The following is a 17436-nucleotide window of genomic DNA, read 5'->3' as shown; positions in this document are numbered from 1 at the left end:
TTACAATTAAGAGAGAGCTATTAACTATAGAATGCTGATTGCAAAGTATTTCTTTTTTAAAGATACTCCTTGAGCCACAGAAGGGTTGAAATGTTTTCTTGAAGGAAGAGTAGAACCACGATAAAGACTATAATCCCAAGAAGGAAACAAATTACTTCAAAGTTAGAAAATATGATGTAAGAAAACATTGGAAAGTGGGATCATTCATCTGGGACATATCATTAGAGAAAGATAAAATTGAGAGGTGTTCTTTGCCTTAATTGTGCATGAGTAATAAACTAATCATGTCTGTACATTTCCTAACAGAATATGGGCCACCAAATGTTTTCACATTTATCCCATTGATTCTCACAATAACATTGTCAAATAGTAAATGGGTTCTTCTTTTCTTCTCCATGAAGAAACTAGACTGAGAAAGGTTATGTAACTAGCTCAAGATCATAAAGCAAAGCTGAGTTTGAAACCCAGGTGGGTTCCCAAAACTAGGACCGGAGTTCTTTCAACCAAATAATGATCGCTATGAAAAGGAGTCAAGGACAAGATCCAACTGGTAAAACAATCTGGATGAGGTAAGAGTTCAAAAGTTGAGAAACAATGTTGTTAAAGGAAACTAAACAGGTTTCTTGGATAAAATGCTAAGTTATAAGAAGCTCTGGCTAAAGAGCAAGAAGATAGATCAGCTGACTTCTCAGACCACTACTATTACTACTTTTCTAGAATATTTTTATTTATTCTCCTCTTAAAGTCTCCTTTATTTCCTCCTCCTGATATGATTTTTTAAAATGACAACTGCAAAAGAAATCATAAATAAAGAAAAAATTTGGCAACTCTTGGAACCTAAATATAAACCCTGTTGGCATGTTTACACTTTTTTTGGATATCAGCTGTATAATTCTTTAGCCAGATTCAGTCTCATTCCTAACACAGTTAAGTGTGCTTTGTAAGGGTTTTATTTATTAACTTGCCTCACACATATAAAAAAGAAAAACAAATACACAGTCATATTTCCCAACACCTTTCCCCCACCAAAAAAAACAGTATAGGGTAGCCAGTATAATGTATTATTGAAAAAGTATCATTTTAAAACATAACTATTATTGTAAAAATAAAAAATAAACATGACAAATCAGTCACAAGGCAGAGAGGTAGGAAGTCATATTACAACAAAAGTCCATGGATGAAGTATCTGCTTAAGTATCTGCTTAATACTCATACACAGAAAACACTCCCAGTTAGAAAAAGTTTCTTTAATTTAGTTTAAAATTTCATCAAGGTAGAATGCAGTTTTGCAAAATTCCAAGGATCCTATTACATAGTTGCTAATTAACCTTTAGTTCCTTATTTATACATTTTTTTTTACTTACAGATATAAAAGGGAAAAAATCCTAGAAATTATTTTAAACAGAACATTATACAATTAATTAAAAGTAGGAATTGGAGTGGAACAATGTGGCTTTAGATACTGATAATCAATAGACAGGATGAATCACAAAATATATTAAGTATTATCATTTTCCAGTCTCTGCATCTCATCTTGTCCCACCTGTCCAAGGTGAGACAAAAGTTTGCTATATGCTTCCCTGTTTAAAAAAAAGAAAAGAAAGCAAATATATTTATTACCATTTTCATTATTTTTCATTTAAGTATTTACAAATTAAGTCTGGCTGTCCATCATCCATCCATCTATCCAGCCATCTGTCCAGCAGGCTTAGCACAACACTTCTTAAAAAGTAATGTTTTATATCTATTGTGAGTAAATCTAGATGTTAAGATGTATTGAGTTTAAGTGTGATTTTTATATATAAAATGTGTGCTAAAAAAACATGTAAAAGTTCACTAACCTTCTGAAATATTATAATGGTCACAGGTAATAAAATACGTTCATGGAATATTATTTAAGGACAATGATGGTATGATTACAATGGGAATACTTGTATCACAAACCTAAGTATTAAAACAAAAATTCTGTAACCATAAAATAGACCTGTGTAGCAATTTCAGTATGTATCCCATTTTCTTCTTTTAACCTCTTATAGGTAACGACGTTTGAAAATAAAATACTGTCTCTCCTCCTACATTCTCTAGTATGTAGAGAATGTAACTGGGAGGTGTTTTAGATGATTTACTGTGCCTAGCAGTTATCTCACTAGTCTAAATACCTGTTCTATTCAGAACCTTTAAAACCAACCTTCTTATGGGCCTGCACAACCACACAATGTAGTAGGCCTGAATATTTGTTTTAACAACATACTGCATTAGGGTGGTTCACACATAGCCTCTCTAGTTTTTTCATTCAAATTTGAAGACTGCTCAGAGAAGTCAGATGTGAGACATGTCTGTGCATGAGCTTGTTTTGTGACATGACAATAAACACCACTTCTTCAAACTACAATTTGAAGTGATTCAATCTTCTCTCTCTAGAAAACCATAGGAGGCTAACCAAGTCCCTATGCAGAAGAAAGGAGATGTTCCATTCTGGCATACAAAAGCTTTACAAGGATGATCTCTCCAGTCTGCCCCCCCGCCCCCCGTGCCTTTTATATGGTTTTCATTTACTGTACTGAAAAACTGGATTCCATTAGTTCGCTAAAGCTATAGTCAATATAGTCATGTCTCCAAGAAAGATCTCATATATGACATTGTTTAATAAAAAATTTTCATCTAAAAATTGGAATATGCATATTCATTAGACTGTGTATTTGTATAGATACATATACACAGACACATGCATATGATTATAGTCATGCACTGCATTAGCAACATTTTGGTAAATGATGGGCTGCATTCTGGTCAATGATGGGTCCCATTAAGATTATAATGGTACTAAAAAACTCTTAATGCCTGCTGATGCTGTAGCCATTGTAATGTCTTAGTGTAATGCCTTTCTCATGTGTTTGTGGTGATGCAGGTGTGAACAAACCTACTGTACTGTCAGTCATATAAAAGTCTAGCACACACAATTGTACACAGTATATAATACCTGATAATAAGAAACAATCATGTTACTGGTTTAGTTTATGTATTTACTATACTTTACTTTTTATTGTTATTTTAGAGTGTACTCTTCTTTATACTTATAAAAATAAAAGATAACCGTAAAACAGACTCAGGCAGGTCCTTCAGGAGGTATTCCAGAAGAAGGCCTCCTTATCAAAGGAGATGACAGCTCCATGTGTGTTACTGGTCCTGAAGACCTTCCAGTGAAATAAGATGTAGAGGTGGAAGACAGTGATGTTGATCATACTGACCCTGTGTAGGCTCAGGCTAATGCGTGTGTGTCTTCATTTTTTACAAAATAGTTTAAAAATAAAAAATAATTTAAAAATAGAAAAAAGGCATTCAAGAATATAAAGAAAGAAAATATTTTTGTACAGCTATACAATGTGTGTGTTAAGCTAAGTATTTTTACAAGAGTAAAAAAGTTAAAGAAAAAGTTTAAAAGGTAAAAAAGAGTAAGCTAAGGTTAATGTATTATTGAAAAATTAAAAATTTTAAAAACAACTTTAATGTACTCTAAGTGTATTGTTTATAAAGTCTACTACAATAGTGTACAGTAATGACCTAGGCCTTCACATTTACCACTGCTCACTCACCGACCCACCCAGAGCAACTACCAATCCTGCAAGCTCCACTCACTGTTGAGTGCCCTATATAGGTGTATCATTTTAAACTCTTTGCTACCATATAATTACTGTACCTTTTCTACCTTTTCATATATTTAGATACACAAATACTTACCATCATGTGACAACTGTCTGTAGTATTCAGTACAGTAACATGTTATACAAGTTGGTAGGAGCAATAGGCCACACCACATCGCCTAGGTGTGTGGTAGGCTATTCCATCTAGGTTTGTGTAAATATACTCTATTTGATGTTCACAAATGATGAAATTGCCTAACTACACATTTCTTAGAACCTATCCCTGTCATTAAGCAACACATAACTGTATTTTGATTCTTTAATAACCTTTAGGACATAAAAATTCCACTGTGAGTACTGACTACTCTAAAACAATTTCTTTAAGAAATAAATATAGGCTTATTCCCACAATGTTGAGACTCTAAATAGTCCAGCACTATTTTCAGTTGAGTTATGAGCCTGTAAAAAAACAGTCTTATTTCCTATTTTTGACCAAAACCTATATTGTCTAACAGGGTCACTTATTCACTAGACATATGATACAGCTGACTAAATAAATCAAGCATCCCTCAAAGGGTTATGATTTGCCATCATAAATTTTATTAAAAAAACAAGACATCCAAGGCTATGAGGTCCACTTCCCAATGAGGAACACGGAAATGCGTTTTGAGCAGCAGCAGCAGTGCTGAAATATACAGCTTTCTAAAGCGGTCACTTTGAAAGGAAAAACATGCAAATGTATGTAATTGATTTTGCTAAGTTTGTTGATAAGCCATGCTACTACTATTCACACTTTGTAAAACTGATAACAATCACAGTACTCAAACATTTTTCATCTCAAAAGAACACACCCAAATTTTGGGGAATAAGAAAATAAATCATTTCTATAAGATGAAATATAGATTTTATAATCACTGCCCCCCCCCCGACCAAATGTAATTAAATTATCAAACATACCTTTGTGCTATATTCCTGCCAAGGCCCCATTTCTGCTCTGAATCCTTTAGAGATTGAGTGAGGGTAGAAATCAAGTGGATGACAACCTGCTGGTCCAATGTTGCTACTGTTTCTAAAATGCTGTAAACCTGATAATAGTACCTCATACCATAATCCTGGATAAACTGCCTGAAAATAAAACAGGTATATTTAGGATTACTCCTGGGGCAATTCCTTGTGCTGGTATCTACATGACAATCAACTATGAACTGAACATAACAAAGATCATTTCATATAAGATTATTGTAAGAATCTGGATGCAGTATGAAAACTATTTAAAACACTTTAAAATAAAGAATTGAACTCGCTTACTTAAGTTGAGCCACGACCAGAGTGAAAGCACTGTGGGAGGAGCAGTGAAGGGAAGAGTTGGAAGCTTGGGAGGGAGAAAAAGGGGTAAAAATCTAATCCCAGGACTTTTTTGCAATATTCTACACAGTGAAATCTGAGTGGAAAGGATATGGGAGACAGTAAGAGAAAAAAGTCAGATTTCCTAGTTACTTTTTAGTTCTTTGTAGCCCTACATAAATCAAACAATATTTTTATGAGGAAAGCAAGTTACTCCTAATATATTTTTATGTTCCTTAACTGAACAAAAGACTTTAGACCCATAGAAGGTCTTTATAAATAAAAATTCTATTTTTTAGCCTTAAAACCTCTACCCTCCACTACCAAGCAACAAAATAAAAGCCACCTAGCTTAGTAAATTATAGAAAACATTCAATCTTTGATCATATAAAATCCTTTTCTCCCCTCCTAGGGCTTCACAATTTTCACCAATCACTGTTACTGAATGATCACAATTTAAATGAACTATAAACACTTGACAGGCACTAATTATGTGATGAGAAAAATGGAGGTACCAAAGATCCAACATAGAATGAAGGAAACGAACACAAATTATTTATCATGGTAGTGGTAGGACAGACATAGGAATAATAAAGGTAAACTGGTAGAAATCTTCAGAAAGAAATACAAAAACATACTGCCCTAACAGCACAAGACTCTAAAGGGAACAAGAGAGGGAAGAAAAAGAAAATATGCCTCAAGTTGCACTGTTATTCTTATGAACAATAGATCTACTTCTGTAAAGTCCATGCTTCACAAACTAAACATAACAGAGCTTTCTGGAGCTACTCTTAGTATCTTAAAGCAAGTCAGAGAAGCAGTGACATGTACTTCTACAATCCTGAGGAACATGTTTGGCAAGGTCTGACGGCCTGTGTACTCGTCATCATGACTCACATTTCCCACTTTACCCTCTCAAACCCAGTCTAGGGCCAGGTAATGACATTTCAGTCAGTGACAGATAGCATATACAATGGTGGTTCAGTATAAGAAGATTAAAATACTGCATTTTTACTGTACCTTTTATGTTTGGATACAGTTAGATACACAAATATTTACTACTGTGTTACAACTGCCTACAGTATTCAGTGCAGTAACATGTTATACTCATTTGTAGTCTAGGACCATTAGGCCATACCATATAGTCTAGGTGCATAGTGGGCTAAGACACACTAGGTTTGTTGTATAAGTACACTCTATTTGAGGGTCACACAGTGATGAAATTGGTTAACTATACATTTCTCAGAACTTATCCCTATCATTAAGAGACACATGACTGTTCATGCAAGATTCTTTCTTACTAAATTCACAGGTAATTTTAAGTCCCTTCACTCATCTTTTTCACTGGCACTTTTATTTTTCAATAAAACATCACAATGTAACAAAACTACTGCCAAAAATACAATAATTGAAATACTATAAACAAGTAGTAACACATTATGTTTTGGATAATTAGTTATTTAAAAAACATGTTGGCTGTCAAATGGCTGGCAATAGTCTCCTTGCCAGTTGGCATATTTTCCAGTTACCTAAACACAGAAGTCAGCTGGGCGGAAGGTTCTTCTTCTGACCCCACTTGGCAGGCTTTTACCATGTATTGCAGGTTCTCTGTGGCCAGCCTTTTAACTAGAAGGAAAAATTATAGCATTACGCATTGTGTCTGAATTGACCATCTGGATCCTCATTTTTATGAACGCTCTTGATTTAGAAAAATATGTTGTTTTCTTAAAGTATGTACATCCTTTTTCTATTTTTCAAAATGAAATAGTTCTAAGTTTTTATTTTATTCTAAAGTATATCTATCTTCCATTTTAAGAAAATATAAAAGTTTAAAAGTTTTTTTAAATCTATTTTTCTCTTAGAAAGGTGCCCATATTCAAAAACATTACACCATCCTAATCCTACAAACAGTAACATACCGACAAAAGAAAGCCTTTAAAAATTCAGCTGATTTACAGACAAGCAGATTGATTTTTTAAAAATTCATAAGCATATTCCTCCCACCCCCTCACAAACATATAAGTAGCAAACTAGATACCATGAACAATTTCTTTTCACTTAAAATTAGTCAAATGTGTATGCAAAAATGTTGTTTGTGATGCTATCTTCCTTTCAAAGGATAACAAAGCATAAAAAGAATACTTACATTCTTTAAATATTTAACCAAATCCTTTAAAATTGTGTGCTTGTACACAAAAATAATGCAAAAATACCAAGAAAGGATGTCGAAAACCCAATATGCTCTGAATGCTACTAAATTCTTATGTTGTTTTTGACACATTAAATATAAGAAACCAGAGAAAAAAGTGCTTTTTCCAAGAATAAAAAAATGTTCAGAAACTGTAACCCATTATAGCAGGAACACAAAATATATGATGAACATCAACTTAATTAATATTAGGTAGTAGAGAATGTTTTCCACGCGATGAGGCTAGTGGCTGAGGAACATACAGCATCCTTGCCTTTTACTTGAAAACGTTTTACAACTTTTTAAAATAACTTCTCATTTTAGATGCAGTTTATTTTTGCTTTAACTGAACTACCTTTAAAAAAAAAAATGAGTGTTTTTTTTTCTTTTTTTAAAGAAATAGAGTCTTGCTCTATCATCCCAGCTAGAGAAGTGGTGTGATAATAGCTCACTCTAACTTCCATCTCCTGGGCTCAAGCAATCCTCCCACCTCAGCCTCTCAAGTAGCTAGGACTACAGGTGCGTGCCACCACTCCTGGCTAATTTTTTTTAAAAAGCTTTTTGTAGAGATGGAGTCTTGCTATGTTGCCCAAGCTGGCCTTGAACTCCTAGTCTCAAGTGATCCTCCCACCTTGGCCTCCCAAAGCACTGGGATTACATGTGTGAGCCACACCTGGCCTTTTTATTTGTTAAAAGAAGAGCTTTATTATCATATAATTCACATACTATACAATTTACCCACTTAAAATATACTGTTCGATGGTTTTTAGTATATTCAGACTTGTACAACCATCATCACAATTTTACACTATTTTCAATATCTTGAAATTCCATACTCTTTAGCTATCCTGAGTCCTTCTAAGCAATCACTAACCTACTTTCTGTCTCTACAGACCTTTTTTTTCTTTTAACTCTTTTTTTTTTTTTTTTTTTTTGTGACAGACTTTCCTTCCGTTGCCCAGACTGGAGTGCGATGCCACGATCTCAGCTCACTGCAACCTCTGCCTCCCCAGTTCAAGCAATTCTCCTACCTCAGCCTCCCAAGTAACTGGGATTAAAAGCGCATGCCACCATGTACGACTAATTTTGTATTTTTAGAAGAGACGTGGTTTCACCATATTGGCCAAGCAGATCTCGAACTCCTGACCTCAAGTGATCCACCCACCTCAGCCTCCCAAAGTGCTGGAATTACAGACATGAGCCACCATGCCCAGCCCCGTCTCCATAGATTTAACTATTCTGGATATTTCATATAAATGAAATAATATATGACTTTTGTGACTGGCTTCTTTCACTTAGAATGATGTTTTCAATATTCATCAATGTTATAGCATGTTTCAATATTTCATGCTTTTTTATAGTCAAACAATATTCCATTGTATAAATGTATCAAAATTTTTAAATTGATCCATCAAATCATAAATATTCTACTTTTTGGCTATAATAAACAATACTGCTATAAAAATTAATTTACAAGTTTCTGTGTGGACTTATGTGTTCACTTATCTTAAATATATACATATTTCTAGGGGTGAAATTGCTGGGTCATACAGTAACTCCATGCTTAACCACTTGAGGAACTACCGGACTATTATCCAAAGTAGCAACATGATTTTACATTTCCAGGGGCATTAAATGAGAGTTCCAATTTCTCCACATTGTCCTCAATCTTTTTCATTGTCTGATTTCCTCATTATAGCCAACCTTGTGGGTATGAAGTGATATCTCAGTGTAGTTTTGATATGCATTTCCCTGGTGACTAATGATGTTGAACACCTTTTCTGGTGCTTATTAGTCGTTTATTTTCTTTGTAGAAATGTCTATTCAGATTCATTGCCCATTTTTAAATTCAGTTATTTGTTACTTATTCTTAAGAGTTCTTTATATATTACAGATGCACACTCCTTATCATCACATACAATTTACAAGTATTTTTTCCCATTTTGTGGGTTGTCTTTTCACTTTCTTAATAGTGTCCTTTGAAACACAAAAGATCCTAATGTTTGATGAAGTCCAATTTATCTCTTTCTTCTTTTGTGGTTCATGCTTTCAGTGTCATAGCTAAGAATCCATTGCCAAATCCAAGGTCATGAAGATTTTACTCCTATATTTTCTTCCATGACTTTTACAATTTTAGCTCTGACATTAAGGTCTATGATTCACTTTAGGTTAGTTTTCGTATGTGGTATGAAACAAGGGTCGAACTTCATTCTTTTGCATGTGGCTATCTATTTGACCTAGCAAAATTTGTTGAAAAGACTAATTTTCCCCTATTAAATTGTCTTGGCACTCTTGTTAACAAACAAAAAAACCCCAATTGACCATAAACATGAGTTTATCTCTGAACGCTCAATTCTATTCTATTGACCTACATATCTATCTTTATGCCACTATCACATTGTCTTGATTACTGTTGCCTTGTAACATGTTTTAAAATCGAGAAGTATGAGTTTTCCAGCTTTCCTCTTCTTTTGCCAAGATTGATTTGGCTATTCTGGGTCCCCTGTAATTCCATATAAATTAGTAATTCTTATGGAGCTATTAGTATAGTCACTTAAGCTTTCTGTGGTTGCTGTTTGCATAAGTATCTTTTCCCATCTTTTTACTTTCAATCTGTTTATATCTGTGAATCTATACTGTTTCCTGTAAATACCATATAGGTAGATCTTGTTTTTTTAAAAAATCCACTGTGATCATCTCTGCCTTTTCATTGGACTGGTCAATCCTTTCACACAGTATTATTTTAGATATAGTTTGATTTACATCAGCATTCTTACTTTTTGTTTTCTTAATGACTCATGTGTTTGTTTCTTTAATCTACTTTACTGTTTTCTTATTGCATTAAGTGAATTTTTTTTAATGTAGCCTTTCAAATCTTTAATGATTTTAAAATTATTATTATTATACTTTAAGTTCTGGGGTATATGTGCACAATGTGCAGGTTTGTTACATATGTATACATATGCTAAGTTGGTTTGCTGAACCCATTAACTTGTCATTTACATTAGGCATTTCTCCTAATGCTCTCCCTCCCCTAGTCCACCACCTCCCGACAGGCCCCGGTGTGTGATGTTTCCCTCCCTGTGTCCATGTGTACTCACTGTTCAACTCCCACTTGTGAGTGAGAACATGTGGTGTTTTTCTCTTCTTGTGTGAATTTGCTGAGAATGATGGTTTCCAGTTTCATCCGTGTCCCTGCAAAGGACATGAACTCATCCTCTTTTATGGCTGCATAGTATTCCACAGTGTATATGTGTCACATTTTCTTTATTCAGTCTATCATTGATGGGCATTTGGGTTGGTTCCAAGACTTTGCTATTGTGAACAGTGCTGCAATAAACATACGTGTGTATGTGTCTTTTTAGTAGAATCATTTATAATCCTTTGGGTATATACCCAGCAATGAGATTGTTGGGTCAAATGGTATTTCTAGTTCTAGATCCTTGAGGAGTCACCACACTGTCTTCCACAATGGTTGAACTAATTTACACTCCCACCGACAGTGTAAAAGTGTTCCTATTTCTCCACATCCTCTCCAGCATCTGTTGTTTCCTGACTTTTTAATGATCGCCATTCTAACTGGTGTGAGATGGTATCTCATTGTGGTTTTGATTTGCATTTCTCTAATGAACAGTGATAATATTTTTTTCATAAGTTTGTTGGCTACATAAATGTCTTCTTTTGAGAAGTGTCTGTTATATCCTTCGCCCATTTTTTGACAGGTTGTTTGTTTTTTTCTTGTAAATTTGTTTAAGTTCTTCGTAGATTCCGGATATTAGCCCTTTGTCAGATGGATGGATTACAAAAATTTTCTGCCATTTTGTAGGTTGCCTGTTCACTCTGCTGATAGTTTCTTTTGCTATGCAGAAGCTCTTTAGTTTAATTAGATCCCATTTATATATTTTGGCTTTTGTTGCCATTGCTTTTGGTGTTTTAGTCATGAAGTCTTTGCCCATCCCCATGTCCTGAATGATATTGCCTAGATTTTATTGTAGGGTTTTTATGGTTTTAGGTCTTATGTTTAAGTCTTTAATCCATCTTGAGTTAATTTTTGTATAAGGTGTAAGGAAGTGATCCAGTTTCAGTTTTCTGAATATGGTTAGCCAGTTTTCCCAGCACCATTTATAAAATAGGGAATCCTTTTCCCATTGTTTCTTTCTGTCAGGTCTATCAAAGATCAGATGGTTGTAGACGTGTGATGTTATTTCTGAGGCCTCTGTTCTGTTCCATTGGTCTATGTATCTGTTTTGGAAGCAGTACTATGCTGTTTTGGTTACTGTAGCCTTGTAGCATTGTTTGAAGTTAGGTAGCATGATGCCTCCTGCTTTGTTCTTTTTGGTTAGGATTATCTCAGCGATGCACACATTTTTTTGGTTCCATATGAAATTTAAAATAGTTTTTTTTCCAATTCTGTGAAGAAAGTCAGTGGTAGCTTGATGGGAATAGCATTGAATCTATAAATTACTCTGGGGAGTATGGCCATTTTCACAATACTGATTCTTCCTATCCATGAGTATGAAATGTTCTTCCATTTGTTTGTGCCCTCTTTTATTTTATTTAATTGAGCAGTGGTTTGTAGTTCTCCTTGAGGAGGTCCTTCACATCCCTTGTAAGTTGTATTCCTAGGTATTTTATTCTCTCTGTAGAAATTGTGAATGGGAGTTAACTCATGATTTGGCTCTCTGTTTGTCTGTTATTGGTGTATAGGAATGCTTGTGATTTTTGTACACATTGATTTTATATCCCGAGACTTTGCTGAAGCGGCTTATCAGCTTAAGGAGATTTTGGGCTGAGACGATGGGGTTTTCTAAATATATAATCACGTCATCTGCAAACAGAGACAATTTGACTCCCTCTTTTCCTAACTGAATGCGCTTTATTGCTTTCTCTTGCCTAACTGCCCTGGCCAGAACTTCCAATACTGTGTTGAAGAGGAGTGATGAGAAAGGGCATCCTTATCTTGCACCAGTTTTCAAAGGGAATGCTTCCAGTTTTGTCTCTTCAGTATAATATTGGCTGTGGATTTGTCATAAATAGCTCTTATTATTTTGAGATACGTTCCATCAATACCTAGTTTATTGAGTTTTTAGTACGAAGTACTGTTGAATTTTGTTGAAGGCCTTTTCTGCATCTGTGGAGATAATCATGTGGTTTTTCTTGTTGGTTCTGTTTACGTGATGGATTATATTTATTGATTTGCTTATGTTCAACCAGCCTTGCATCCCAGGGATGAAGCCAACTTGATCGTGGTGGATAAGCTTTTTGATGTGCTGCTGGATTCGGTTTGCCAGTATTTTATTGAGGATTGTTGCACTGGTGTTCATCAGGGATACTGGCCTAATATTTCCTTTTTTTGTTGTGTCTTTGCCAGGTTTTAGTATCAGGATGATGACGGCCTCATAAAACGAATTAGGGAGGATTCCCTCTTTTTCTATTGATTGGAATAGTTTCAGAAAGAATGTTTCCAGCTCCTCTTTGTAACTCTGGTAGAAATCGGCTGTGAATCCATCTGGTCCTGGGCTTTTTTTGGTTGGTAGGCTATTAATTACTGCCTCAATTTCAGTACCTGTTATTGGTCTATTCAGAGATTCGACTTCTTCCTGGTTTAGTCTTGGGAGGGTGTATGTGTCCAGGAATTTATCCATCTCTTCTAGATTTTCTAGTTTATCTGCGTAGAGGTGTTTATAGTATTCTCTGATCATAGTTTGGATTTCTGTGGTATTGGTGATGATAACCCCTTTATCATTTTTTATTGTGTCTATTTGATTCTTCTCTCTTTTCTTCTTAGTTTGGCTAGCGGTCTATTTTGTTGATCTTTTCAAAAAACCAGCTCCTGGCCGGATTCACTGATTTTTTTGAAGGTTGTTTTGTTTCTCTATCTCCTTCATTTCTGCTCTGATCTTAGTTATTTCTTGTCTTCTGCTAGCTTTGAATTTGTTTGCTCTTGCTTCTCTAGTTCTTTTAATTGTGATGTTAGGGTGTCGATTTTAGATCTTTCTGCTTTCTCTTGTGGGCATTTAGTGCTATAAATTTCCCTCTACACACTGCTTTAAATGTGTCCCAGAGATTCTGGTACATTGTGTGTTTATACTCATTGGTTTCAAAGAACATCTTTATTTCTGGCTTCATTTTGTTATTTATCCAGTAGTCATTCAGGAACAGCTTGTTCAGTTTCCATGTAGTTTTGCAGTTTTGAGTGAGTTTCTTAATCTTGAATTCTAATTGGATTGCACTGTGGTCTGAGAGACAGGTTGCTGTGATTTCTGTTCTTTCACATTTGCTGAGGAGTGTTTTACTCCCAATTATGTGGTCAATTTTAGAATAAGTGCAATGTGGTGCTGACAAGAATGTATATTCTGCTGATCTGGGGTGGAGAGTTCTATAGACGTCTCTTAGGTCTGCTTGGTCCAGAGCTGAGTTCAAGTCCTGGATATCCTTGTTAATTTTCTGTCTCGTTGATCTAATATTGACAGTGGGGTGTTTGACAGTGGGGTGTTAAAGTCTCCCACTATTATTGTGTGGGAGTCTAAGTCTCTTTGTAGGTCTCTAAGAACTTGCTTTATGAATCTGGGTGCTCCTGTATTGGGTGCATACATATTTAGGATAGTTAGCTCTTCCTGTTGCATTGATCCCTTAACCACTATGTAATGGCCTTCTTTGTCTCTTTTGATCTTTGTTGGTTTAAACTTTTTTATCAGAGACTAGGATTGTAACCCCCGATATTTTTTTTGGCTTTCCATTTGCTTGGTAAATCTTCCTTAATCCATTTATTTTGAGCCTTTGCACATGAGATGGGTCTCTTGAATACAGCACACCGAAGAGTCTTGACTCTTTATTCAATTTGCCAGTCTGTGTCTTTTAATTGGGGCATCAGCCTATTTCATTATTAATTATTTTTGAACTATTTCCTTTGTGGTCACTCTAAGCTAACCATATATACCTTATCAGAGCTTCAAATTTATACTAATACAGAAACATAAATCCTATGCACTGCATAGCTCTATTTCTTTCTCTTCTTTTTTGTGATATTGTTATACCTATTATATAATATCTACAAATGTTAAAAGTTAAAAATATACTGTTGTAATTTTTACTTTATATAAATTTATGTCTTTCAAAGAAGCTAAGAAAAGACAGAACAGCAAATACATATCTTAACTTCTGCGATATAGGTCCAGCATTCATAATCCAAAGATCCAAAATTCCAAATGCTTCAAAATCTGAAAGTATTTGACAGCTGACATGATGCCATAAGTGGAAAATTCCACACACGACTTCATGTGACAGGCTGCATATACAATTTATAAATATTGTAAAAAACTACCTTCAGGCTATATGTTTAAGGTGTATATGAAACATAAATGAATTTCATGTTTAGACTTGAGTCCTGCTGCTAAGATACCTCATAATATATATGCAAATATTAAAAAATCCAAAAGAATGTGATACACAAAACACTTCTGTTCCCAAGCATTTTGGATATGGAACACTAATCCCGTATTAACCTTCTTATTTATCTTTTCTTTTTTTTTTTTTTTTCATTTATTCCTGGGTATTTGAGTTGCCATGTGGAGTCCTTTCCTTAGCCTAATACTGTTTTGCTCTCACCACCTTCTTTGTATTATTATTGGTAACTATATTTCTATATGTTACAGGCTCAACAATATCATTTTATACAAATGCTTTTTAAAAACCAGTTAAGAGAATAAAAGTGAAAAAATGTGCATTTATACTGTCTTAATAATAATATGATAATCTTTACTAGAATTCTTTTGTGTGTATGTGGATCCGAATTACTGCCTGGGGTCAGTCTCAGTCTGAAAAACTTACTTTAGCATTTTGTTAAAAGGTGGGTCTGTTAGCAACAAATTCTCTCAGTTTTAATTTATTTGAGAGTGTCACCTTCAGTTTTGAAAGGCAGCTTTGCTAAAAAAAGATTCTTGGTTGACAGGTCCCCCTCTACCCTCCTGCTTTAAATCCTCTGAATGTCATCCCACTGTCTCTGGCCCCCACTATTTCCTCTGAGAAGTCAGCTGTTAATGTTACCAGAGTTTCTCATAGAGGACGAGTCATTTTTCTCTGGCTACTTCCAAGATTTTCTCTTGGCCTTTAGCTTTTGGCATCTTTACTATGATGTATCTGTTTGTGGATCTTTTTGCATTTACCTTACCTGGAGTTAGCTGAACTTCCTGAATGTATAAGTTAATATTCTTGAATAAACTTGAAAAAATTTTAGACATTATGTATTATTTTAGGTTGGGCGTGGTGGCTCACCCCTGTAATCCCAGCACTTTGGGAGCCCGAGGCGGGCGGATCATGAGGTCAGATCAAGACCATCCTGGCTAACATGGTGAAACCCCATCTCTACTGAAAATACAAAAAAATTAGCCGGGTGTGGTGGCGGGCACCTATAGTCCCAGCTACTTGGGAGGCTGAGGCAGGAGAATGGTGTGAACCCGGGAGGCACAGCTTGCAGTGAGCCGGTGTCACGCCATTGCACTCCAGCCTAGGGGACAGAGCGAGACTCCGTCTCAAAAAAATATATATTTTATATATATACTTATTTATTTATATTTTATTTTCAATTTTTTCTGCTTTCTCCTGGTTCACCTGTTATATATATGGTGCACTTAATGGTGTTCCACATTTCTCAACAGCTCTGTTCATTTTCTTCATTTTTTTTTTTTCCTCTGTGCTTTAGATTGTATTATCTATATTGATCTATGTTCAAGTTTGCTAATTCTTTCTTCTGCCAGTTCTAATCCACTAATGAGTCCCTCTGGTGAAACTTTTAACTCAGCTATTGAACTTTAACTCCAAAATTTCCATTTGGTTCTTTTCATAAAACTTCTTTCCCTATTGTCACCAAACTTTCCTTTTCTTCATTTATTACACATTCCTTTAGTTCTATGAATATATTTATAATAGTTACTTTGAAGTCTTTGTCTATTAAAGACAATATCTGACTGTTGTCACTGGCAGTTTATGTTGCCTGCTTTTCTTCTCAGTATATGGATTGTACGTGTCTGTTTCTTTGCAAGTCCTGTAATTTTTTGGTGAAAATTGTGCTTTTCAAATAATGAAGTCTACTCCTCCTCTTGCCCTCTCACTGCCTTAGATGTTGCTCCTGAGGTGGTGTAACCTCGGGTATGCCCACAGTCTCCATGTGAAGACAATGGTTTTGGCAGGACTCTCTTTGACTGTCCCTTTCCCTGATCACACTCAGATGTTAAGCTCTGCTAATTAATTTCTGGGTGATTGCTTTAATGTTTTTAGTAATACCCTGGGGCATAAATTGCTTTAAGGACTAATCTAATCAAATTCAGGCTCCTTTGAGGTCAGTGACTGAGATTTGTTCTGACCTAAGAGCTCTATCCCAAAGTGCTGGGATTACAGGTATGAGCCATTATGCGAGGCCAATAAATGTTATTTTAAAGCAATCACTAGAAGTAAGGTTGATGAGACTGAAAACAAAAGGAATAGAATCAAAGGACCCCTACCAGTTTGCCCCAAAAATCAGCTTAGATATTTCACCAAAAACCTGAATAAAAAAAGTATGATGACCTCTCATTACTTGATATTTAACAAATTGCCTTTAATACTGAAGTCAGATTGAACAAATATTCTTTGAGAGGTTAACAAATCTAATCAAAGGAAGTAGCCCTTAAATAAACTATTTGCCTCAAGGAGGAAAAAAAAGCCAAAACTAAAATGGACCAAAAACATCTCACTTTGTAACCATTTTATCATACCTAACCTGAGCTCCTAGCTGGAGTTTATCCTTTAACCATGACCCATATCAAGAGATATAAAAGAATCACATACATTTTGTAACTATCCATTAAACTGATGGGAAACAGTAGTTTCTTAACTTGTAAAAAGAAAATGGTAACAAAAATAACCTTACAAACTAACCTTGTGGTTCACTGACTAACACCAAGCATTTTAAAATGCCAGGGAGGAGTAGTTCGACTTCATAAATGTCTGTGTTAGTTTCCTTGAAGAGTTGGAGGATGAAGGCCAGAATGGATGCTAAGCGAGGAGGAGGTGAGGACCCCTTATACTCAAGGTAGGATTTCCTGAAAAGAAGCAAAATTTTGTTTATTCTCTTCTTAAAGCTTCAATAGAGCAAGACCAAATGGCACACACTTTAAAGATACTGGCAAAATTTACCCCCCAAAATTAATACAGTGACACTTTTATTGTATATCTTTTTGGTGTGCTCTCAGGGCCAAAGCACAATATAGTCACAAACGAAATTGA

The 17436-nt window shown here is 35.0% G+C and overlaps 1 protein-coding gene across 1 annotated transcript in view; it reads right to left on the bottom strand.

Annotated features, from left to right (window-relative positions):
* Nucleotides 1–1064: 1064 nt before the first annotated feature.
* MMS22L (MMS22-like, DNA repair protein) overlaps nucleotides 1065–17436 on the bottom strand; it is a 136220-nt gene continuing 119848 nt past the window's right edge. The window contains exons 22-25 of the mRNA XM_011968384.1: nucleotides 17089–17252; nucleotides 6515–6611; nucleotides 4599–4766; nucleotides 1065–1580 (exon numbers count right to left, since the gene is read on the bottom strand). Coding sequence (XP_011823774.1) covers nucleotides 1499–1580; nucleotides 4599–4766; nucleotides 6515–6611; nucleotides 17089–17252 — 511 coding nt within the window. The 3' untranslated portion in view covers nucleotides 1065–1498. The remainder of the gene's footprint in view (nucleotides 1581–4598; nucleotides 4767–6514; nucleotides 6612–17088; nucleotides 17253–17436) is intronic.

The sequence above is a fragment of the Mandrillus leucophaeus genome, unplaced genomic scaffold, assembly GCF_000951045.1.
Source record: "Mandrillus leucophaeus isolate KB7577 unplaced genomic scaffold, Mleu.le_1.0 Scaffold841, whole genome shotgun sequence".
In the NCBI taxonomy this organism is placed as follows: Eukaryota; Metazoa; Chordata; class Mammalia; order Primates; family Cercopithecidae; genus Mandrillus; species Mandrillus leucophaeus.
Note: the sequence above shows the minus strand (reverse complement) of the source record. Positions and strands in the feature narration are given on the sequence as shown.